The 25,426-nt window shown below is 35.7% G+C and overlaps 1 protein-coding gene across 2 annotated transcripts in view; it reads right to left on the bottom strand.

Moving 5' to 3' along the window:
- Positions 1–25,426, bottom strand: part of LOC145675543 (transcription factor E2F5-like) — a 40,607-nt gene that overhangs the window by 6,960 nt on the left and 8,221 nt on the right. The window contains exons 4-8 of one of the 2 annotated variants that reach the window (XM_081746040.1): positions 19,728–19,886; positions 18,192–18,344; positions 15,655–15,816; positions 13,931–14,138; positions 11,721–11,780 (exon numbers count right to left, since the gene is read on the bottom strand). In XM_081746040.1, the coding sequence (XP_081602166.1) occupies positions 11,721–11,780; positions 13,931–14,138; positions 15,655–15,816; positions 18,192–18,344; positions 19,728–19,886 (742 nt within the window). The remainder of the gene's footprint in view (positions 1–11,720; positions 11,781–13,930; positions 14,139–15,654; positions 15,817–18,191; positions 18,345–19,727; positions 19,887–25,426) is intronic. The other variant, XM_081746041.1, reaches the window with a different exon arrangement.

Raw genomic sequence — 25,426 nt, forward strand, 5'->3', positions numbered from 1 at the left:
CAAAGTCGCTTCCACAGTGAAAAATAATTTTTGGTCATTACAGAAATTCCTGTTAATCATAATCATAATTGACGCATGTTTAATCAAATTACAATGGTGCGAGGAAACACTCAGTTCATTACTTTATCTGGCAACAAACAAAACATTAGTGCAATAATGCAGCTGCCACCATTGGACGTGTTCGGTTAATGGTCAAAGACCTTGAGTTTTAATATTTTGTAGTGGTAACACAAATCAACAGTCTTATATCCCCAATTATTCAATTTTTGCAAGTCTAATATGGAGTGAATTAGTTACATGAAGAAAAAAAGAATAGCCTAAGAAAGACTCATGCTGTTAACGTTACGCTGTAAGTATTATACCGGGTGTATCAGAAGTTCAGGACCACAGGCAAACTCAGTCATGAGTACAGATACGAAAAAAAAGGGATAATTTTCAACCGAAAATGGTAGAATCTTTTTTCAATTGCAGCAGACGGTTTGGGCGCTCTATGTTAAATGAAAAAGAACCGTTTTCAATTCAACACGTTGTTCAAAAGGAACATAAAGAGACACAAAAATGGCAAGGAGAAGGTGCTCATCGGTAGGTGAAGAAATGTACAGGATGGACAGAAAGTAACTCCTTATTCTGAATTTCTATTGACGTTATGTGTGAACAGCAATGAGTGTTATCTTGTTTTTATAGCTTGAAGTACGCCATTTTTTTCCTTTTTTTTCAGCTGTGAAGTTTTTGTTGTTCCTTTGAAGCCACTGAGATGCCAGGACGAAAGCAAGATTTGAGGTGTGGCGTCTGAAATGAAATCTTGAAGTTTTACGTCCCACGATTATGCCGGTTAGGCTAAAGGAGACGGTGAAAGTAGTACTCCCCCCCGTATATCTCGCCGAGTCAGCAAAATTTTTCGTGACGTCATAGGTCAAAGGTCAATGACCTTGGCCCGGGGTCAATGACCTAGGGGTACATAGGACCACCCCCTCTAAATTTTGGCAGGGGTACCATGGCCCACCCCCTAAATTTTGGCAGGGGTACATAGGACCACCCCCCTTAAATTTTGGAAATTGCCAAATCTAAAAATTTGGTATGATAGCCTAGGACCATAGTATGTACCTCTATTAGTATTGGGTGTCTATGTCGTTCCCTTTCATGGGTAAAAAATTGCCAAAAATTCAAATTTCGGGGGTTTTTGACCTAATTTATCCTCTTGGATGAGGTGTTATTACCCTATATGGTTATATGGGTGTATACAGGGGTCCATTCCCTTTCATAAGACATGGGTATATTAATGTACCCCTTGAAAAATTTGGGAGGGGTACCTTGGCCCACCCCTTAAATTTTGGAAATTGTCCAATTTAAACATTTGGTATTATAGTATAGGACCCTAATATGTATTATGATAAATTTGGATGGTCCACCTCGTTCCCTTTTAGGGGTACCAAATTGCCAAAATATAAACGTAAGCAATACGTAGTACCACGTGTTTGGTTTTGACCTAATTTATCCCCTTTGATGAGGTGTTATTATCCTATATAGTTATATGGTCATGTATAGGGGTCCATTACCTATCATAAGACATGGGTATATTAATGCACTCCTTGAAAAATTTGGGAGGGGTACCTTGGCCCACCCCTTCAATTTTGGAAATTGCCAAATCTAAAAATTTGGTGTGGTAGCCTAGGACCATAGTATGTACCTCTATCAGTATTGGGTGTCTATGTCGTTCCCTTTCATGGGTAAAAAATTGCCAAAAATTTAAATTTCGGGGTTTTTTGACCTAATTTATCCCCTTTGATGAGGTATTATTACCCTATATAGTTATATGGACGTATACAGGGGTCCATTACTTTTCATAACATATGGGTATATTAATGCACCCCTTGAAAAATTTGGGAGGGGTACCTTGGCCCACCCTTAAATTTTGGAAATTGACCAATTTAAACATTGGGTATTATAGTACAGGACCCTAATATGTATCATGATAAATTTGGGCGGTCCACCTCGTTTCCTTCCAGGGGCACAAAATTGCCAAAATATAAACGTAAGCAATACGTTATACCACGTGTTTGGTCTTTTGGCCCAATTTATCCTCTTGGATGAGGTTCTATTACCTTATATGGTTATATGGTTATGTATAGGGGTCCATTACCTATCATAAGACATAGGTACATTTGTGCACTCCTTTAAAAATTTGGGAGGGGTACTTTGGCCCACCCCTTAAATTTTGGAAATTGCTCATTTTATATATTTGGTATTATAGTACTGGACCCTAACATGTATTATGATAAATTTGGGTAGTTCACCTTGTTCCCTTTTAGTACAGGACCTCATTATGTATCATGATAAATTTGGATGGTCCATCTCGTTCCCTTTCATGGGTACGAAATTGCCAAATTTAGGTACAACCACGTGTTTGTTTTTTGATTTAATTTATTCCCTTGGATGAGGTCCTATTACCTTATATGGTTATATGGCCATGTATAGGGGTCCATTTCCTATCATAAGACATAGGTACATTTTTGCACGCCTTTAAATTTTTGGGAGAGGTACCTTCGCCCACCCCTTTAATTTTGGAAATTGTTCAATTTAAACACTTGGTATTACAGTATAGGACCCTAATATGGATCACTATAAATTTGGGTGGTCCACATCGTTCCCTTTTTAGGGGTACAAAATTGCCAAATTTTAGTACAACCACGTGTTTGGTCTTTTGGCCCAATGTATCCTCTTGGATGATGTCCTATTACCTTATATGGTTATATTGTAATGTATAGGTGTTCATTTCCTATCATAAGACATAGGTACATTGGTGCATCCCTTTCAATTTTAGGAGAGGTACGTACCTTGGCCCGCCCCTTAAATTTTGGAATTTTTTTTGATTTAAGCATTCGGTATTATAGTACAGGACCTTAATATGTATCATGATAAATTTGGATGGTCCACATCGTCCACTTTCATGGGTACGAAATTGCCAAAATATAAACGTAAGCAATACGTTGTACCACGTGTTTGACATTTTGACCCAATTTATCTCTTGGATGAGGTCCTATTACCTTATATGTTTATATGGTTATGTATAGGGGTCTATTCCCTATCATAAGACATAGGTACATTTGTGCACCCCTTTAAAATTTGTTAGGGGTACCTTGGCCCATCCCTTAAATTTTAGAAATTGCTCATTTTTATATATATTTGGTATTATAGTACTGGACCCTAACATGTATTATGATAAATTTGGGTGGTTTACCTCGTTTCTCTTTCATGGGTACATGTTATATGGGTATGTACAGAGGTTTATTACCTTTATATGTTTATGTTCCCTTTTAAATTTGGGGACTTATCAAATAACAAAATTCGGTAAACCTTTTTCTAGGACCCAATGTATCCTCTTGGATGAGGTCCTATTACCTTATATGGTTATATTGTAATGTATAGGTAGATGTTGGTGTTCCTCTTATGGCCAAATATTCAAAATTTAAAGGTTATTGACCGGCTTTATTATTGAATAAGTACAGGATTTATTACTTTTTCATAACACACAGGTGTATTTGTGTACCAATCTTAAATTTTGGGAGGGGTACATTTCTTATTGTCATATCAATAATTGGTAATGGTTCTTAAAATTGGATAGTATCTCATTCATTGGGTAAATCATTGTGATCACGTGATCAGGACATTGGAACATTGAAACTTTGTAGGATAATTTGAGAATTGCGTCATTGGTTTTGATTATTCCCGCCAAATATAAACGTAAGCAAGACGTTGTACCACGTGATTGTCCTTGATGAGGTAGTGTACAGGGATTCATTTCCTTTGTTGTGGTACTTCTTAAGTTTGAGTACACACACACTTCTAGAAAACAGTTGGTTCTACTCAGGTAAACAATTGACGGACATTATTGACATTATTGAACATATAATGATATGATTAACTCTAAGACTTAGGTATATCAAGAGAAGTATTCTTTAAATTTCGGAATGGTGATAAACAGAATTTTAACATAAGGTGCGAAATTTGAAACAATACATTGAACTTTAGTCACAGCTCATAGTCTAAGATCTTTGGTGGTGATTGATTTGAAATCTGATAGCTAACCTTATTGAATTTTATGACTCATAGACGAAAGGCAATACATGCTACAACACTGGCAAAGTTATTATTAATGCAATTTGATTGGTTGATCACTATCTGTCGTGCAATCTGATTGGCTGATCACTATCTTTCGTGCAATCTGATTGGTTGATGATTTTCAAATCTTTGCTGTATTCAGTTTTAAGTTTTGTTTAACATTTAAAAATCTTGGTTTCGTTCAACATTTTGCACTCACTGATAAATATGATCAAAACCGTTTATTTGTTAATCGAATAGTTAAAAACCGGATAAAGTTTGACGGTTAACCGTGAAACGTAAAATTTTTTTGCTTGAAATTTTTTGTTTGAAAATTTTTTCGTTTCAAAATTTTGTTTGAGATTTTTTTCGTTTGAAATTTTTGTTTGAAATTTTTTTCGTTTGAAAATTTTTGTTCGAAAATTTTGTTTAAAATTTTTTGTTTAAAATTTTTCGTTTCCAAATTTTTTGTTTGAAATTTTTTGTTTCAAAATTTTGTTTGAAATTTTTTTCGTTTCAAAATTTTGTTTCAAAGATTTTTGTTTGAAATTTTTGTTTCAAAGTTTGAGTTGACATTTTTAAAAGTTTGTGCACTTATTAGTAAAGAACCGGAACTGTTTAGAACAAAAACCTACTAGCCGGAACTGTTTAGAACAAAAACATCTGGCAACGTTGTGGTGCACACCAGATAGTGGTTCTGGATATTGTCGATACAATGTATTTTGAACTTCTTGCACTAGTTTGTCTTTAGCATATAATTTAATTCCAGTTGAAGTCTTTTAAGGTCTATTTGAAAATTTTTGTTCGAAAATTTTGTTTAAAATTTTTTGTTTAAAATTTTTCGTTTCCAAATTTTTTGTTTGAAATTTTTTGTTTCAAAATTTTGTTTGAAATTTTTTTCGTTTCAAAATTTTGTTTCAAAGATTTTTGTTTGAAATTTTTGTTTCAAAGTTTGAGTTGACATTTTTAAAAGTTTGTGCACTTATTAGTAAAGAACCGGAACTGTTTAGAACAAAAACCTTTGACAACATTGTGGTGCAATAGTACACGTCAGAACCTGGGTTTGTACTTGAAATGAAAAAACACAATTCATTGAAATGGATCATTTTATTACACTCCACATACATCCATACCAGATAGTGGTTCTGGATATTGTCGATACAATGTATTTTGAACTTCTTGCACTAGTTTGTCTTTAGCATATAATTTTAATTCCAGTTGAAGTCTTTTAAGGTCTAGTGCAATATCAATTGGTGGAAACTCAATGTCCATTTGATCACAAATAAACTGTTTATCAATACAGGTATGCACCCACGAACGATGTTGACAACCATCACAATATCTAGATACATGTTGTACAATATGCATAACACATTTTTCAAAATAGTACTTTTTCAGGAATATACTAGTTTTGTTGCACACTTCCACTGCATGTTTCACACACTGAAATACGCTGATAAATTTGTTCCATTCTGTTTCCGTTAGATACACCATGTTGCGAGGGACATGAAATGTACTCTTTTTACGTAACAGCACCATCTTCTCTTCGAGGACCACTTCATGATTTGAGCCTAATGATTTGACTATGGTCACATTTAGCTCATCATGAAAATAATCGTTCATTTGGTCGATTCGTGCCATTCTTCACAGGTCAGTTGTACACCAAATTGTTCTGCTTTGCCCAATCGAATCACTGGTTCAAATGTTCTAGCACTGATACCAATCATCACATGTTTTGTTTATTGGATAATAGCTTGCGAAGATGAACTCTTTATCGTTAGAAGTACACATCTTTCCTCCTGAAAAGCACTTGCTCAAATGATTTCGTGGGATGACACTGTATTTGCTGGTTTATAGTTATTGCTGACGTCATTGGTAAGGAATGTGCTGACGTTTGAATTTATGATTTCATCACAGTTGCTGACGTCATGCCGACCAACCAAATTCATACAACTACAGCTGACGTCATTGGAAAGAAATGTGCTGATTCATGATTTCATCACAATGGCTGACGAATCTGGCTGTGTACTAAATTCAAGTTGATGACTTCGACCCAAGAATCCTTTGTAACATAAAGATACAGATCCAGTATTTAAGAAACGCAGCAGTTCTTCTTGTTTTGATGGTTCCATGGGTAAATATCTTGCTGGTAAAATTATATTCTTATCATTTTCAAGCTTCACTACGATTCTTAATCCAAACTTTGTAGGGATCATTTGGCTAGCTAAGATTCTATAAGGTACATTTTGTTGTAAATCAGTAATCTTGGTAAATGATTTCATCAAATCACGTGTGTTTAGAAACTGCAGACAAGTAGCCATGATGATGTTATCATGAATACTAACTCGAACGATACTTATATATGATGCAAAACTGATGACGTTGCATGATCATGTTCTGACGTGCACCACAACGTTGCCAGATGTTTTTGTTCTAAACAGTTCCGGCTAGTGCATACCTGTATTGATAAACCCTTTTAAAAATGTCAACTCAAACTTTGAAACAAAAATTTCAAACAAAAATCTTTGAAACAAAATTTTGAAACGAAAAAAATTTCAAACAAAATTTTGAAACAAAAAATTTCAAACAAAAAATTTGGAAACGAAAAATTTTAAACAAAAAATTTTAAACAAAATTTTCGAACAAAAATTTTCAAACGAAAAAAATTTCAAACAAAAATTTCAAACGAAAAAAATCTCAAACAAAATTTTGAAACGAAAAAATTTTCAAACAAAAAATTTCAAGCAAAAAAATTTTACGTTTCACGGTTAACCGTCAAACTTTATCCGGTTTTTAACTATTCGATTAACAAATAAACGGTTTTGATCATATTTATCAGTGAGTGCAAAATGTTGAACGAAACCAAGATTTTTAAATGTTAAACAAAACTTAAAACTGAATACAGCAAAGATTTGAAAATCATCAACCAATCAGATTGCACGAAAGATAGTGATCAGCCAATCAGATTGCACGACAGATAGTGATCAACCAATCAAATTGCATTAATAATAACTTTGCCAGTGTTGTAGCATGTATTGCCTTTCGTCTATGAGTCATAAAATTCAATAAGGTTAGCTATCAGATTTCAAATCAATCACCACCAAAGATCTTAGACTATGAGCTGTGACTAAAGTTCAATGTATTGTTTCAAATTTCGCACCTTATGTTAAAATTCTGTTTATCACCATTCCGAAATTTAAAGAATACTTCTCTTGATATACCTAAGTCTTAGAGTTAATCATATCATTATATGTTCAATAATGTCAATAATGTCCGTCAATTGTTTACCTGAGTAGAACCAACTGTTTTCTAGAAGTGTGTGTGTACTCAAACTTAAGAAGTACCACAACAAAGGAAATGAATCCCTGTACACTACCTCATCAAGGACAATCACGTGGTACAACGTCTTGCTTACGTTTATATTTGGCGGGAATAATCAAAACCAATGACGCAATTCTCAAATTATCCTACAAAGTTTCAATGTTCCAATGTCCTGATCACGTGATCACAATGATTTACCCAATGAATGAGATACTATCCAATTTTAAGAACCATTACCAATTATTGATATGACAATAAGAAATGTACCCCTCCCAAAATTTAAGATTGGTACACAAATACACCTGTGTGTTATGAAAAAGTAATAAATCCTGTACTTATTCAATAATAAAGCCGGTCAATAACCTTTAAATTTTGAATATTTGGCCATAAGAGGAACACCAACATCTACCTATACATTACAATATAACCATATAAGGTAATAGGACCTCATCCAAGAGGATACATTGGGTCCTAGAAAAAGGTTTACCGAATTTTGTTATTTGATAAGTCCCCAAATTTAAAAGGGAACATAAACATATAAAGGTAATAAACCTCTGTACATACCCATATAACATGTACCCATGAAAGAGAAACGAGGTAAACCACCCAAATTTATCATAATACATGTTAGGGTCCAGTACTATAATACCAAATATATATAAAAATGAGCAATTTCTAAAATTTAAGGGATGGGCCAAGGTACCCCTAACAAATTTTAAAGGGGTGCACAAATGTACCTATGTCTTATGATAGGGAATAGACCCCTATACATAACCATATAAACATATAAGGTAATAGGACCTCATCCAAGAGATAAATTGGGTCAAAATGTCAAACACGTGGTACAACGTATTGCTTACGTTTATATTTTGGCAATTTCGTACCCATGAAAGTGGACGATGTGGACCATCCAAATTTATCATGATACATATTAAGGTCCTGTACTATAATACCGAATGCTTAAATCAAAAAAAATTCCAAAATTTAAGGGGCGGGCCAAGGTACGTACCACTCCTAAAATTGAAAGGGATGCACCAATGTACCTATGTCTTATGATAGGAAATGAACACCTATACATTACAATATAACCATATAAGGTAATAGGACATCATCCAAGAGGATACATTGGGCCAAAAGACCAAACACGTGGTTGTACTAAAATTTGGCAATTTTGTACCCCTAAAAAGGGAACGATGTGGACCACCCAAATTTATAGTGATCCATATTAGGGTCCTATACTGTAATACCAAGTGTTTAAATTGAACAATTTCCAAAATTAAAGGGGTGGGCGAAGGTACCTCTCCCAAAAATTTAAAGGCGTGCAAAAATGTACCTATGTCTTATGATAGGAAATGGACCCCTATACATGGCCATATAACCATATAAGGTAATAGGACCTCATCCAAGGGAATAAATTAAATCAAAAAACAAACACGTGGTTGTACCTAAATTTGGCAATTTCGTACCCATGAAAGGGAACGAGATGGACCATCCAAATTTATCATGATACATAATGAGGTCCTGTACTAAAAGGGAACAAGGTGAACTACCCAAATTTATCATAATACATGTTAGGGTCCAGTACTATAATACCAAATATATAAAATGAGCAATTTCCAAAATTTAAGGGGTGGGCCAAAGTACCCCTCCCAAATTTTTAAAGGAGTGCACAAATGTACCTATGTCTTATGATAGGTAATGGACCCCTATACATAACCATATAACCATATAAGGTAATAGAACCTCATCCAAGAGGATAAATTGGGCCAAAAGACCAAACACGTGGTATAACGTATTGCTTACGTTTATATTTTGGCAATTTTGTGCCCCTGGAAGGAAACGAGGTGGACCGCCCAAATTTATCATGATACATATTAGGGTCCTGTACTATAATACCCAATGTTTAAATTGGTCAATTTCCAAAATTTAAGGGTGGGCCAAGGTACCCCTCCCAAATTTTTCAAGGGGTGCATTAATATACCCATATGTTATGAAAAGTAATGGACCCCTGTATACGTCCATATAACTATATAGGGTAATAATACCTCATCAAAGGGGATAAATTAGGTCAAAAAACCCCGAAATTTAAATTTTTGGCAATTTTTTACCCATGAAAGGGAACGACATAGACACCCAATACTGATAGAGGTACATACTATGGTCCTAGGCTACCACACCAAATTTTTAGATTTGGCAATTTCCAAAATTGAAGGGGTGGGCCAAGGTACCCCTCCCAAATTTTTCAAGGAGTGCATTAATATACCCATGTCTTATGATAGGTAATGGACCCCTATACATGACCATATAACTATATAGGATAATAACACCTCATCAAAGGGGATAAATTAGGTCAAAACCAAACACGTGGTACTACGTATTGCTTACGTTTATATTTTGGCAATTTGGTACCCCTAAAAGGGAACGAGGTGGACCATCCAAATTTATCATAATACATATTAGGGTCCTATACTATAATACCAAATGTTTAAATTGGACAATTTCCAAAATTTAAGGGGTGGGCCAAGGTACCCCTCCCAAATTTTTCAAGGGGTACATTAATATACCCATGTCTTATGAAAGGGAATGGACCCCTGTATACACCCATATAACCATATAGGGTAATAACACCTCATCCAAGAGGATAAATTAGGTCAAAAACCCCCGAAATTTGAATTTTTGGCAATTTTTTACCCATGAAAGGGAACGACATAGACACCCAATACTAATAGAGGTACATACTATGGTCCTAGGCTATCATACCAAATTTTTAGATTTGGCAATTTCCAAAATTTAAGGGGGGTGGTCCTATGTACCCCTGCCAAAATTTAGGGGGTGGGCCATGGTACCCCTGCCAAAATTTAGAGGGGGTGGTCCTATGTACCCCTAGGTCATTGACCCCGGGCCAAGGTCATTGACCTTTGACCTATGACGTCACGAAAAATTTTGCTGACTCGGCGAGATATACGGGGGGGAGTACTACTGTGAAGATGAGAGATGAGTGAAATGGTGGAATGAAGAAAGTGGGAGGAAACGGGAGAACCCCGAGAAAACCCACGAGCACGGTGTTTGTCCACCACAAAGTCCACACGGCGCGAGCTGGGATCGAACCAGGGATCCCAAGCACCGGAGGTGAACGCTCTACTACTGAGGCACCGCCCCTTCCCCCCCCGGTGTGGCGTCTAAAATTCAGGTCCAATGGTGATGGAGAGGTTAACATGGAAGTCAAGCTGTTCTGGATGCAAAATAGCCATTATCGTTATAATACCCATTATTGGGCAGAAGGTGATCCCAAAGAGACCGTTGAAAAAAAAAAAAAATCCAGGTCCAACAGAAAGTGATAGTGTGATGTATATTAACTTTTTCCCACATCTGTTGAGACAAACTATGAACACTGAAAGATACTTGAAAATGGTACCAAATTTTGTACGGCCTCCAATTTCTGAATGGGACGAGTCACGTGAACTGTTATTTATGCAAGATGGATCTCTTTCTCATTACGCCTTTCCTATAACACAATTGCTTAATGAACGCTTTACAGGACGCTGAATAAGCCACCGGGAGCCCACAGAATGGCCAGCACGAAGTCCAGACCTCACTCCATGCGATTTCTTTTTATGGGGATAGGCTAAGGAAGAAGTGTATCGCAGAAAACCACGAATCCTTGACGAAGTTTAGAATAAGATTCTTGAGGTTATAAGTAGTAGTTCCTAGTGAGGTCTCGAGGAAGGTCGTAGCAAACGTACATGTTCGTTTGAGACAGTATCTAGAAAATACTGGAGCACACATTGAGTTGTAACGTTTGGAAAGATACTCCCCCAACACTACATTCAACAACTTTCCTCTCTTCCTTTCCTTCGTATTTTTACTTATAATGGAGTTGGTCTTGGTCCCGGCTGTTATCTCGAAAGAATCGATGCAACTATTTGATAGATTAGCAGATCTACTCTATGGTTCTTTATCTGCGACGCTGCCACATGATGCAATTCGTGTCTCCAGACAATGACCCGGTTTTTATATATTTTGCTTTATTATGACTTATAGAATAGTGCTCTGTGGTCCAAGGGCACTATTTTTAGAACACCCGATATATATATATATATATATATATATATATATATATATATATATATATATATATATATATATATATATATATATATATATAAAATGAAACTTTGTATTATGTACGTAATTGATGACTTCTCTTTCGCTATATAGACAGCTTCGAATAAATATGTAAATGTAGATACAAATCATTCATAAACATGTATAGAACCTAAGTTTGTAAAGTATGAACTTACTTTCAGATGCCATTAACTCTTCCAATATTTGCCCACTATCCATACCGCCCAAGGCCACATCTACAAAATAAATTAAAACTTGAAAAAATAAAAAGAACATAAAGAAAAACTCAAGCCGATTAAAGAAAAAGAAATAAAAACAAATAAGAGAAATCAAATTCAATAATCAGAGCTTAACCACTCCAACTTATTTTCTAAATAAATAAAAAAAATAATAAAAAAAACTAACGAAGCACTAAAAGAAAGAAGAAAAATCTTAAAGTAGGGCAATTACAAATCTATCTTTTAATTTCGTTCCAATGAATTTTGAATTTCTAGTTGCACGTGAAACGAAATTGTCAGTCCTATATATTTACTTCCGTATAGGCTTCGCCAATGATGATCTTGTAAAAGTTAGACAGAAAGAATTATAGATATCTAATTATTATGAATGCTACAGACTGCTCATTCTTCTTGGGATCAGCACACTAAATCAGAATTCATACAATACCACCATTTTCAAGGACCACATATGGCCTATGATACGGTCAACATGTTATATTCATCTTTGGATTACCTAGGCACTTGGGGTATCTTTTGATAAATACGCCACATTTACACTTTATGATTGTATAATTTGAATATTTGTGTTAATAGCACAAGTTTATTTTTTTAGGTATGTTATCAGTTCTCGCATATTTTAGGCAAGGTTTTCATACCGGGTGATTATAAATGATTCATCGTGTTTGAAAAAGCTGTAGCAAAATAAATAAATAAATAAATAAAACATATAATAATGAATGATACATGAAAACATGAGAGAAACTGTGCAAGTTTCATTCACACTGTTACTGTGGCTTCCCTTCGTTACACGACACACATCTACTTGATCCTACACGTGCTCTAGCAACCTCTACTGATGGTGGTATCTAGATTGATTGATTGATTTTGAGTTTTACGTCCCGTTCAGCAGCGAGGCTATATGAGACGTGGACCTACTGATTAACGTGGAATCCGAACCACATGAGCTCCGCCGGGAATCGAACCCGGGTCTCCCACGCCAAAGGCGCGTACGCTAACCGCTTAGCCACGGAGGAGCTCTGGTGGTATCTAGAGATCACCCGAAGTTGTTGACGGTTTTTCACATGTTCACGCAGGGAAGAATATTATGAACTGTCAGATCGGGAAATCTACAAAGCCATGGGAAAAGGCTAAGTCATGAGTGCTTTCGGCTGCATAGACGCCATTTTAGAAACTAGGCTTGTGCTGCCACCTATCGCCACAAGCCAAGATGACGAATCTGAGAGAAACTAAACTCTAAAATGTGTTTCTTTTCATCATTAGCACAAGCGTATTACATTAGTAGTTTTTGACATATTTCACTTTAAAACCCGATGTCCTTTTCCAAATCCTTAACAAATTGTAGCACGGATATGGTTACATAGGCTTATCTCCTATCTATATAGTAGTCAGTGGTTCCCAATCGGCGTGTCGCGAAATTTCGGATTTAAAAATCATGGAACGTTTAATAATTAGTTAAAATTAATTTTTAGACATATTATAGGAGGCAACAATGCTCATTAGTTATTACTATATAGTCACTACTTGAACTTACAGTCTTATAGTACTACCAATTTTATTGTTGTTAATTTTTAAAAAAATCAAAGAAGTGTGTCGCGATGTCGTGTTCAGTAAAGCGTGTTGTCAGGCATGGGAACCACTGACAGAAGCTACATTGAAGTTGTTCATTTTGATGCAATAATTCCAAACATCTGAAAGAAAAAGTTAGATCTAAGTAGCTTGACTTTGACAGCTTTAAGATGCCCACATTCAAATAGTCAGTCTGCTATCAGATAATTCACTGCCTAAATAAATGCAGTGCAGTAACACTACAGAAAACTACTCCCACCGGAACCCCACCCTGATACCATACAGACCGTTAGATAGAACGTTGTCTATCTCCCAGCAAGCTCGTAAATTTATGAGAATAAATCAAAAAGAAATTGTGAACCGAGAAAATTACTTGTTTCTAGTTAATGACATACTTATGAAAAGAAAACATTCTATATATATATATATATATATATATATATATATATATAAAATTAGCATTGAATATACAACGCAAAACAGTAAATACTTTCACGACAATAGACAAAACAAATATTAAAACCAAAATAAACGATATAACATCCGTTCGATCGTAATCAGACATATCTTAATCAACTGACCTGACGCAGTAGTGGTTATTGGTTCTAATACTACTTCCGGTGGTTCTATCGATAATGGTGTTTTCGTCTCTTGATCAGATTCTGGCTCCGTTTTGATATCTAATCTCGATTGCTTCGCAGGTCTTCCAGGACTACGGGAACTCGTTGACTGCTTCCTCGGAGACTGTCGCCTTGTTGCTGGAGGGGACGGGGGAGTAGAGGCTTCCAGCTGAAAGACAGAACAAGGTAACTGAAGTAAGCGTCTATAAATCGACCACTTATCAGATGTATTTATGTGTCATGTGCCTGCTATATTCTACAGAAACTTTAGTATAATACATATCCAATTTTTTTGGAACTTGAAATATTTTCCTCAACGCCTATTGCTTCGGGTTGAAATCTGTTAAAAAGAAAGACAAAATTAACCCCAAGTTGGCAGATCGTGCATATACACAATGTAATGACAGCCTTCAATGAGGTAGACCCGGGTTCAAATCCCGGTAAAGTAACGTGATTCAAAATCCCACGTTAAGCTATAGTTTTAAGTCTCATACAGCCTCGGTGCTGAACTCCAAATCAAGCAACCTAAAATGTAATGACAAAACTATTTATTTTATTTTCAGTTTAGCATCCCCTATCAGCAGCGAGGCTATATGAGAAATGGACCTACAGCTTAACGTGGAATCCGGACCACATGAGTTCCCACTGGGAATCGAAGCCGGGTCTCCCACCCCACAGGCGCATACGATAACTGCTTAGCCACGAGGGAGCTTGACAAAACTATTTTCCACTATACACTAAAATACACCACAATATGGTGTACATTTTTCTTATTAAGTTCCTGCTCATCTGCACTGCGTGAAATCGATCAAGGATTAGCAGATAGAAGTGGAAAATTCATACCAGTTTGGAATTGTTTTGAGGCTTCCCAATCCTCCTCATTACTTGGGACTAACTTATCAATCAAGGCAATTTATTTTCATTTTAAAAAATATTTTTTACAATGTTAAATATTGCAAAAATTCTCCGTCTTTATGAACCACAGTGTGTGATTTATCAAGACTTAAGCATAGTCCCAATTGTTTGGAACCGAAATTTTAACAAAAGACGAAAGTTCAACTGGTATACCATCTGCCTCATACTAGAATTTTCCAAGTTGCCGCGAATTCAGCTGTCTGCTATTCTATCATCGTTCTATACCTACTGTATAAAAGTGCAGATATAATTACTGAAACGTGTAAGATTAGTTCATTTTACTGCCTGATTGGCCTGAACTGAGTGTGTTCCCACCTTTGAGATTTGGTACCCCATTTCTTCTTCATTAATTTAATAAAGAATCAGAAGCTACCGTGTATTTTTCACATAAACAAGTTCGACAACAGAAATGAAATGAAATTTTTGAGTTTTACGTCCCACGGTTATGCCGGTTAGGCTAAAGGAGACGGTGATGATGAGAGATGAATGAAATGGTGGAATGAAGAAAGTGGGAGGAAACGGGAGAACCCCGAGAAAACCCACGCACACGGTGTTTGTCCACCACAAAATTCACCTGGCGGGAGCAGGGTTTAACCCGAGACCCCTAGCACCAGAGGTGAAGTTCGACAACAGAGAAGAATGTGAACCATGATTCCTAGTCCTGTACACTTCAAAGTTTTTCAAAGAAATCTGATACGGGTAGTATGCATATTTTACTTTGTTAGTGTCAACGAAACAATAAGCTTATCTATCATAATTTATCGTCCTACCTGTGCAGCTGCTTGTCGTGTTGGAGGTTTCCCAGATTTCATTGCTGTCCCTTTCTGGGGTGAATTTCGAAGACGGGCAGAGCGAGTGGCGGGGGGACTGGGAGCCTCCGGAATCTCGTCGTCCTCATCATCCTTCTCGGCTTTCGTGTCATCTTCCTGAATCTAAAATAACAACAATGATAAGCATAACATAAATAAAATGAAGGTGAGGACTTACGAAATACCTGATAAAAACAAGTCACTATTTAACCCCTAATATTTCACTCTCATGCGTAGAGCATTCTCAAGATGGCTTCTAGTTAAGAACCGTAAAGGGCATACTTTTTTTTTTTTTTTTTTTTTATTACTCTGTAATGGAGTGTTGCCAACTGGTTAAAAGAATCGAAACTCTGGACTTTGTATTATTTTGTCAAATACCATTTTATTTGTTTTAGTTATAACCCTAATCAGAAAAATTCCAGGATTTTTTTTTTTTAATTCTCAAACTATTAATATTAAAACAGGTGACTTGGGTGTTATCTAGAGACGATGTGTCCGGAACATGTATGACCTCTGAAATAGTGCCACATAACAGACCAAACTGGTAAGGAAATATGGAACACGAAATATCACGCCTACGGTGACAAAGAAACGCTATGTTTGAATGACACAAGAGGTTTCGAGAAGGCAGGTTTTCAGTGGAAGATGAACCATATACACAGCACATACTTCTGAAAATGCAGACTGTGTGAAAAACTACTTCGAGAAAGTCTACAGTTCGTATATCAGGTGTACTAAGCTGGAATAGGATTGTGACATAAAATTTTACGTTAATACTTCAAGAAAATGATTAAGGATTGATCTTTACACACACTGACAGAGGAATGAAAGGAAACTTATGATCTCACATTCATATTTAATTACTGCTGAAGGTGAAAGTTGATATTACGAATATAGCCCTCAAACGTGTTAGTAAAATCCCCAATTTCGAGATGATAATTTACCAAAAAGAAAAGGCAATTATCAAAAATAGACAATATTAATTGCATTGATGGACGGAAAAGGTATTCTTCTGTCTCAAGGGTATATGCTGAACAAGTACTCTAGTACTGAAAAGTTTTAATACTTATACAGAAATATTCCTGTTCTTCCACATACTGAATATTCAAGCTATCTGTTGTCAAGTGATTTCTTTGTTTCTGTCAGAAATGTTTCTGAACGAGAAACATCATGATATTCAAGCAATTCAAAAGGCTGTGAAAGAAATACTAAGAAGTGTCCCCAAAAAAGGCTTTGTCTGTTTGCTCCCAAGACCTCCAAAAATGTTGACAATTACGTATAGATAGCGGAAAGAATTACCTTTACAATACCAAGAACCATTAGTTGAATTGAATGTATTGTTTTCTGCACCAGACCTGGAACTTTCCTGACAAAGGTTAGAAACAACCTTGACCTGTACTTACTTTTGATCTTTTGGGTTTTAATAAAAGCTATTTTTATACTGAACTTGATTCAATACCAATTCTAAATAAATATTTGATTACCTGTTTCCAATCTTGTTTGGTTTTTACATTCAGTTCTTCTACAGAAATTTCTCCAATTTGAAGCTTACAATAAGATAAAGTACTTGCAAACATTATTGGTAGCGTAAAGAAAATTAGGAGGAGTTAGTGTGGAAAAGAAAGCATCACAAGAAACACAATAAGTAAAATTATTCCTTCCTATACACCAACGGATTAGGAATGATTTGACAATTTGGTTTGCTTAACATTAAAACGTTGTAATACCCCAATCAATATACGGACAAAGAACATCACTCATGCAAACGCTAAAAGTGACCACACGTAGATAATTTTTTAATTGAGTTTTATATTGTTATTATGTAATTATTTATTTATAAATAAATGTATTTCTTTGAGGACGCTGAATCCAAACAACCATTTTTAGATATGTCCGTCCATATGCTCACTAGGAAAATGATCTCAAAGTTGAGATATAAATAAATATAAATCCTGGGATTGCCTAAAATAAATCTCCAAGAACACAAAAGGTGGCAAAACATATTAACCTCCCCTCTTTCAAGTATTTAAAGAAGAGGAAACATCAGATTGAATCTATTAATACTAGAAAAATCTTCAACAAAGAAAAGTATTCGATTGTTTCTTCACAGAAACTACAAGATCGATATTAAATAGATGTGGCATTAGTAATTTTGATAAAACTTGAATTTAGGATTATTTACCAGAATTTTCGTCAGCAGGAAATAAAAACTAATTACGTAAATCAAGACATTTACAAACCAACATAAATGTTATAATGGCTCTATGAAGTAAGCTTTGGTGCTCTTTTATATGAACTGTAAATAACAGATTAATCTTTTGTTTATATTATTTCCTTCTTAATACTTCGCCAGCAATTAGCTTCAACGCTTTCGATTATATTTGCCTATTAAGCAAACGGAAGAATTTTTAAAAACGTAAGCTTCAAATTGAGAGAACAAAGATATGTACACATATTTTGACACACTGATTTGCATCTGTGAACAAATACAATCTTACCCTTTTCGTTGCTTCCATTACATCCTGAGGTGGCGGAACCTCAACTACAAGAGGACTCGTACTATCGGTATCCTTGTTCACAAGCAACACATATATTGGTCCAGATGAAGACTTCAGGTGAATCTGGTAAGTTTTCTTCGATTTGTGTGAGTTCTACGAAACAAAGAATAAAAGAAAGAATACAAATAACAACGTAAAATATTAGAAGTATTCTTCAATTTTTAACTTTTTTCAACATATCACAGAAGTAAAAGAATACTAAAATTTCTCTGAATTATGTCTTCTAAGTCCCTTTTTGCATTCATTTATATAACGTATATCCATATAACACAAAACAGGTGTACAAAAGCAAAGGGGGGGGGGGGGCACAGTAACTTAGTGGTAGAGCGCTTATTTCTGGTGCGTGGGGTCCCTGGTTCGATCCCCGGCCAATATAGTGTTCGTGGGTTTTCTTTGGGTACTCCCGTTTCCTCCTACTTCATCATTCCACCAATTCTTCCACCATCATTCACTTGCTTTAATTATGGTCTCCCTTGGCCTAAAGAGCATAAACGCAGGACGTTAAACTGAAATATTTCATTTTCATGTAGAAAGGCATAAAAATTAGCAGCCACAATCACATGACATGATTTCATTAGATTTTCCGACAGCAAACTGCACAATAAAGTGTATGGATGGCCCAAACGTACGGGAAACAGACATAGGCACAGACGAAAATCGTACTGGCTGTTCATATTCCAATGCTAGATTTTTTTTCGTTCATATTTTAAGTTGTCGGAGTTCTGAGGTGTACGGATTCCAAAAGCAATAATATATATATATTTACTATTCCTAATCTAGTTGCTGCACATGTCATTTAAATGAAAAATCAGAGGAGCACCTTTTTCCAGCGAGTAAAGCTGGAATTTATAAGAAAGAAAGAAAAAAAAAAAAACTCCAATTAGTCAATTCTCTTCCTATTAAGGTATAAATAATGACGTAATACAAGAGGAAATATGCGAAAACACTTGGAGCTGAAATTAGTTAAGCAGTTTGCACTAAATACTAGAAATTACTTTTCACGTGTCAGATTTTTTGTAGCAGGAAAATGAAACATGAAAAGGAAAAATATAGTATCACCTCACAAGTCTTTTACAGATATTTTTCTCTTGAATTAAAACGCACAACACTCATCTTTTAAGACTTAACAGGACGAAAAGTGGACAGACTATATTGGAAATACGTGAAAAATACTACTATGTCTTCAAGTAAAACACCTCTCCACATTATAGCGTATCTTCTCAAGAGCTCCCATTACATTTACTTATTTCTCTTATTAAAAAGGTAATGTACTAAAAAAAAGAAACCCACTTACACATTACCAGCCTAGCAGCGCAGAGAATGACAGAAGAGTTGCCATAGAGCAATGGAACAGTATGAAAAAGTTTTTCCTGCCCGGAGACAAGCTAAGATGTTTTTCTTTAGTAACCTATAATGAATTTCCCCCGTTATCTACAAAGAAAAAGAAAAAAGATTAATAAATAAGAATCATCTTACCTGCTCTCCCACAGGTACTTCTAACTCGGAGCCAGGAGGTGCCTGAATAGCTAACAATGTATCTCCCTGAAAGCATCTACAGATATCCTCATGTGTAACATAAGCGAGTTGATAATTCTCCTCCTCATCGGTGATATTTTTTATACTCTGCTGCGCCCACTGTAAAATAAATTCGGAGATAAAAACGAAATCCATTTAAAAAAAAAAAAAAAAAAGTTGAGTGAAAGCCAGCTAATATCAATTTAAAACTTGTGTTGCTTAAATATAAAAACATATATAATTTTATCTCTATAATATTTATAGTTGATAATATATGACATATATATATACTTTCAAGTGAAAATTTCCAATCTTGCTTCGCTCCCTCCCAGTCTCATCCGGGGAGAGAACTGAAAACCTAACGGCTTCCTCAAACAGAGCTACACAAGGAACAGAAAAATATACAGGGTGTCTACTAAAATTCCAAAATTAAATTTCGTGACTTTTCTTTGCCAAATCATAAGATTTCCTAACATTTTTAAGAGCGAATTTGGGTGCAAATTAGGTCGAATTTTAATCCATGCGATAGAAACGTACTTTTCTTGCGATTTGGTAACGTCTAAAGCCGGCCATAGACATTTTTGATGGTGAATTTTGACGTTTTATAGTACAAAATTTTCCAATCTGTACTTACATTTGCACAGTTAAAAAATAATCGTGACCCAAAAGCTAAATTTCGTGACTTTGTCGTGACTTCCATGACCGTTTTCTAATTTCGTAACTTTTTCGTGACATTCGTGACTTTCGTGACCGATAGACACCCTGATATAGAGACTATTTAATAGTCGGGAAGCATTTTTGTATTTCTGAAAATTAAACTTAAAAAAAATATTTGTCCTTGGTATTAATTCTTTATTTAGTCCTCTTGAGTAATTTACACTAATATTCTTGAACATATTAAATTATACTTCTTAACCTACTTTCTGTTAGACCGTCAGTTCATTCATCCAAGCGGTCAATATATATTCCGGAAGAGGACTAATTCGATCCCCGACCGAAGCAAAACTTAGTATTTTATCTTTCTCGCCAGCTTACTCGACTAGACCTTTTCAGAAATTGCACCTTGAAGAGAACTTACTCTATCCTCTACAGATTAAATAATGGAATTTCTTTTCCAGCTCTAATTTAGCTGTTCCTACCTAAAACTTCTTAAATAATAAAAAATCTGCTGCTATGCATCACTCAGAAGCTGGGTAAAAACAAAATCAAACCGAATGCCCCCTCATTCAAGAGTCAATAAAAAATGCAAATCTAAATGTCCCCTCATTCAAAGAGACAATCAAAAAATAAAAATCTAAATGCCTCATCATTCAAGAGACAATAAAAAACACAGTGAATGCCCCCTCATTCAAGAGACAACCAAAAAAAGATTTTTAAAAAATCTACGCAGTCGACCAGTCAGGCGACTGGGTATTAAAAGCAAAAAAGAACAGCGCCTCCTCATTTCGAAAGCGGTTCAAAAAAAATAAAAGCTTTATCTGCTTCGTCTTATTACGATCGCCATCACCTATAATAAAAAAAATAGCTAAAGTTTCTCTCTATCAAACTCCCTTCCAGACTCACTTATCCCAAAAGAAGAATTATCATTATTACACTAAAATAAACAGTCGCTATCACTCAAGAGAGCTGCTCAATGGAAGTTTAGCACAAAAAATTTAATAATACTAGTTCAAAATAAAAGGTAGACTCCCTTATAGTAGGAATCTAACAAAAAAAAAAAAAAAAAAATCTTATTTTATCCTATCTAAAAATGTCTTAATTTTTTAAGATTTAAAAGATTGATAGGATGTCTCAGAGCCGGCTACTGAAGTCCAGATGAGAGGTAAAAATCTTCATCCCTGCGTCCCTTCATTATAGGAAGCGCAGGGGGGGTAAGGGTCTCTGGGAGTTGTGTAGAAGTCAGTGGTCAAGAAGAGAATGTCCTCCCTCACAAACTTGGATCGTATTTATACTCCCTGCTTTCCAACTCCAAGCAGCCATGTTCCACAAAAAATTTTATACCACTTACTACCTCTTCTAAAAAGCAAGTAAAGCGCAAAATATTATATGAAAAAAAAAAAAAAAAAAAACTACGAAATTAAAATTTCATGTCATTTAATAAAAACTATTATATATTGATGGTATAATGATGGTATAATATATATGGTATAATATACCATGATGGTATATATTATACCATCATTAATTATGTAAAAACACAAAAATTGAATGTGTGATTTTATAAATCAACACAAAAACAATGCGAAAGCATACTGACACATCTGCAGTTACAGTGATTAGTAAAATAAATTAGAAAAGTAATATCGTAAATACACCTCAAACGGGATAGTTCAGCTGCTAATACGCTGCTCAAAAGATTTTTACGATTTGGGATTTAAGATACTGTTGGCAGAATGTCCGTTCTTCGCACGGGAAGAACACGGCTGTTGAAAACTTGTTCAGACTTACTGAAATTACGTAAACACCTACCCCGTTTCTTACCTTAAGAGTCACATTTCGAATTTTTTTTTATCTCGCTTTCTGCTCAAGGTATATCTAGAATATTTACACGAGATGTCCTGATAGTTTCGAAGATCTGGAGAACGCTAAAAAGAAACTTACATGATCCTTGAACTTTTGAAATAATTGTGAAAAAATATGGTCAATGTATTGTTCGGTAGTACTTTGTGTGTGTGTGTGAAAATGCATTTTTCACCATAAAAATTTGTTAAGAATCGCTTCAAAAACTGCCTTGGGAGATTCTTTAATTTCACATATACTTCGGCTCGTATCAACAGGAATAGAAGGCTAAAAATATCCCAGTCCTTCTAATACTCTTGGTTACCCTCATTTGTAACACTGAATAAGATATTCTAATTTTCACACACATATAATATATACACAGCTACATAGTGATAGAGACGGTGTTTCCATTCCTCGTAGCAACGCTGGAAGGGTTTTGCTGGAATACCTTTCAGCTCGTAAATTACGCTCTTCTGAATATGATGCAAAGTACTAAATTGGCACCCTTTCACGTGGATTTTGAAGAGGAATAAAAAGAAGTCACAGGGATTTAGATCAGGCGAATAGAGAAGACAGGATTTTTTTTTCTGCCAGAAGTTCATTGACGAGACTACTTTGTGATATGGTGCGTTGTTGTGGTGCAGCATCCAAGTGCGTGCACTGATCACACACATGCCAACCTTTTAATGAGTCTTTCAAGAACTCGATGAAAAAAGTTTGAATGGTTGCATAAATTCCTTATGGAGGACCCCCCGACTAAAAAAAATGGATTTTGAACTTGCTCATTCTTGCTTGTTCGTCTTCCACTCGTTCTCGGCCTTTTAAAAATGACTTATGCCATCTGAACCAGAGTATTAGTACCCTGGATAAGGAATGTATTCTATAAGTCTTTTGTAACTATTCATAAGTCACGTGGTGGATTCGCCAAGCTTTACACACATTTGAGGCACAATGTTGCTCTCATTTTTGCCAGTTCATTTTTGTAACGCACTGCACAAACACTTCAAAGGCTCTGAGCAGTCATGTGGCAATTGGAGCAAGTTCGAACTAGTACCGGGTCAATAGCACTGGTTAACGTAACTGCTGTGTGTACGTGAAGGCAGCAGCGCTGTTGGTTCATTCACAGTGTTGCCAGTATCACTACTTTTCTAACACAGTATAGTATATAATTAGTAAATGTATTTTTCTTCTTTCCAGTATGACTCCTCGCGTTACTGGCAAAAAGGCAATACGATTCATTATAACTGGAAACCACTAGGATGCAGAAGAATTGAGAGTATAAAATAGTCCGAGACAAGAATAAATTCACGTAACCATACTGTATATCTACCATGTTTAACCGTGGCATCAAACCATGGGCATACCATTCATATCTAACGCCGCGTGTCATGGAACAGCAAACAATAGAGAATGCTGTTGTTCAATAGGGAAATGTCTATGAAAGACTAAGAAGTTGCTTACCTATTTCTGTAGTAATTTAACTTCTTCGTGATGATTTCGGTCGCCTACTTGCAACATCTGCTGTCCCTGCACAGAACCTGATTAGAATCCAAAAGGCTTACTTCATTTCTTGCAAAACTGTCCTTGGGATACAAAGTGTGATTCTGAACTTCTAAAGTAGTTTTACTGTAGATATTTATATTACTAAAAATTAAGAAGCTGTTCAAACTAACTACATACGAACAAACACGCAAACTCATTCACTGATAAAATACCGAAATATTTTGTCCTGACGAATTAAAACACTGCACAAATAGGTAAGCAAGTTCTTGATCATTCATTTATCAAAGGATAGGCACAGTACTAATTTCCACTATATCAACTGTGTAATGAAGTTATGAATGCGCAATGGTATTCTGAGTGGAAAATTCTTTCGAACATGCTGTGACACAGTTCCTAACCGCAAAAGGTACCATGCAGATCGAAATTTATCGGAGAATAAGGCCCGTCTGTATGTATATGTCTTCGAGTACAACCACCCTTCTTTCCAATTTCACTCAAATTATTGCAAAATCCAGATTTATGATTTATAATTTTCTGCCCTCCCCAAGGATTCACGTTTAGTATCACACACCAAGTAGCAGACCTGTATGACGGATTGGCGCATCTTACAAAGTTAAGGCATTCTCTCACAGGAAAAATAACAGCTACCGCAAAAGTGGAATCGCTATCTCATGGGAAAATTCACGCGAACGTGTTTCATCAGCTTTTCAATTGCCCACTTCTTATAAAACGTAAGAGATAACAGTTAATGCAGTATCTGGGATACAATTGGTATACCAAACTAATCTTTATAAAACGATTTCAGGGAAAATTTATACTATAATGAAATTTACAGAATGTCGATGCGGGGCGGTGGTAGAACGCTCATCTCTGGTGCGTGGGAACGCTGTTTCAATTTTAGCTCGCGCAAAGTGGGCATTGTGTTCGACCGTGTGATTGGGTTATCTCGTTTTTTCCACTTTCTTTATTCAAACATTTCGTTCATAATCAGCAACACAATATTCCGTAGCATTAGCGAATAAATGAAAATGAAATCTTGAAGTTTTACGTCCCACGATTATGCCGACTAGGCTACAGGAGACGATGTTAAGAATTAATGAAATGGTGGAATGAATAAAGTGGGAGGAAACTGGAGAACCCCGAGAAAACTCACGCACATGGTGTTTGTTGTCCACCACAAAGTTCACTTGCTGCGAGCTGGAATCGAACCAAGGACCCCATGTACAAGAAGTGAACGCTCTACTACTGAGCTCCCGCGGCCCCCGCATTAGAAAAAAATGAAATGAAATCTTTAAGTTTTACGTCCCGCGGTTATGCCGGTTAGGCTAAAGGAGACGGTGATGATGAGGAATGAATGAAGTAGGTGGAATGAAGAAAGGAGGAGGAAATGGGAAAAACCCGAGAAAACCCACGCACACGGTGTTTGTCCACCACAGCCCCCGCATTAGAGTATAAATGTGGGACATGTAGTAACTAATTATTCTTAATTTAAAGTCCCATTGTTATACCCTTTAGGCTAAAGACATGGATGATTAATGAAAGTAAATGATTGTAAAATTAAATTATGTGCGCTCTCCCACCAACAATCAAACCGGGAGCACGTGCACTAAAGGCACGCGCTAGCCACTAGAGAAGCAGAGTGGGTAAACAAAAAT

This window comes from Thermobia domestica, chromosome 18 (assembly GCF_964235325.1).
Source record: "Thermobia domestica chromosome 18, izTheDome1.hap1.1, whole genome shotgun sequence".
NCBI classification, from domain to species: Eukaryota; Metazoa; Arthropoda; class Insecta; order Zygentoma; family Lepismatidae; genus Thermobia; species Thermobia domestica.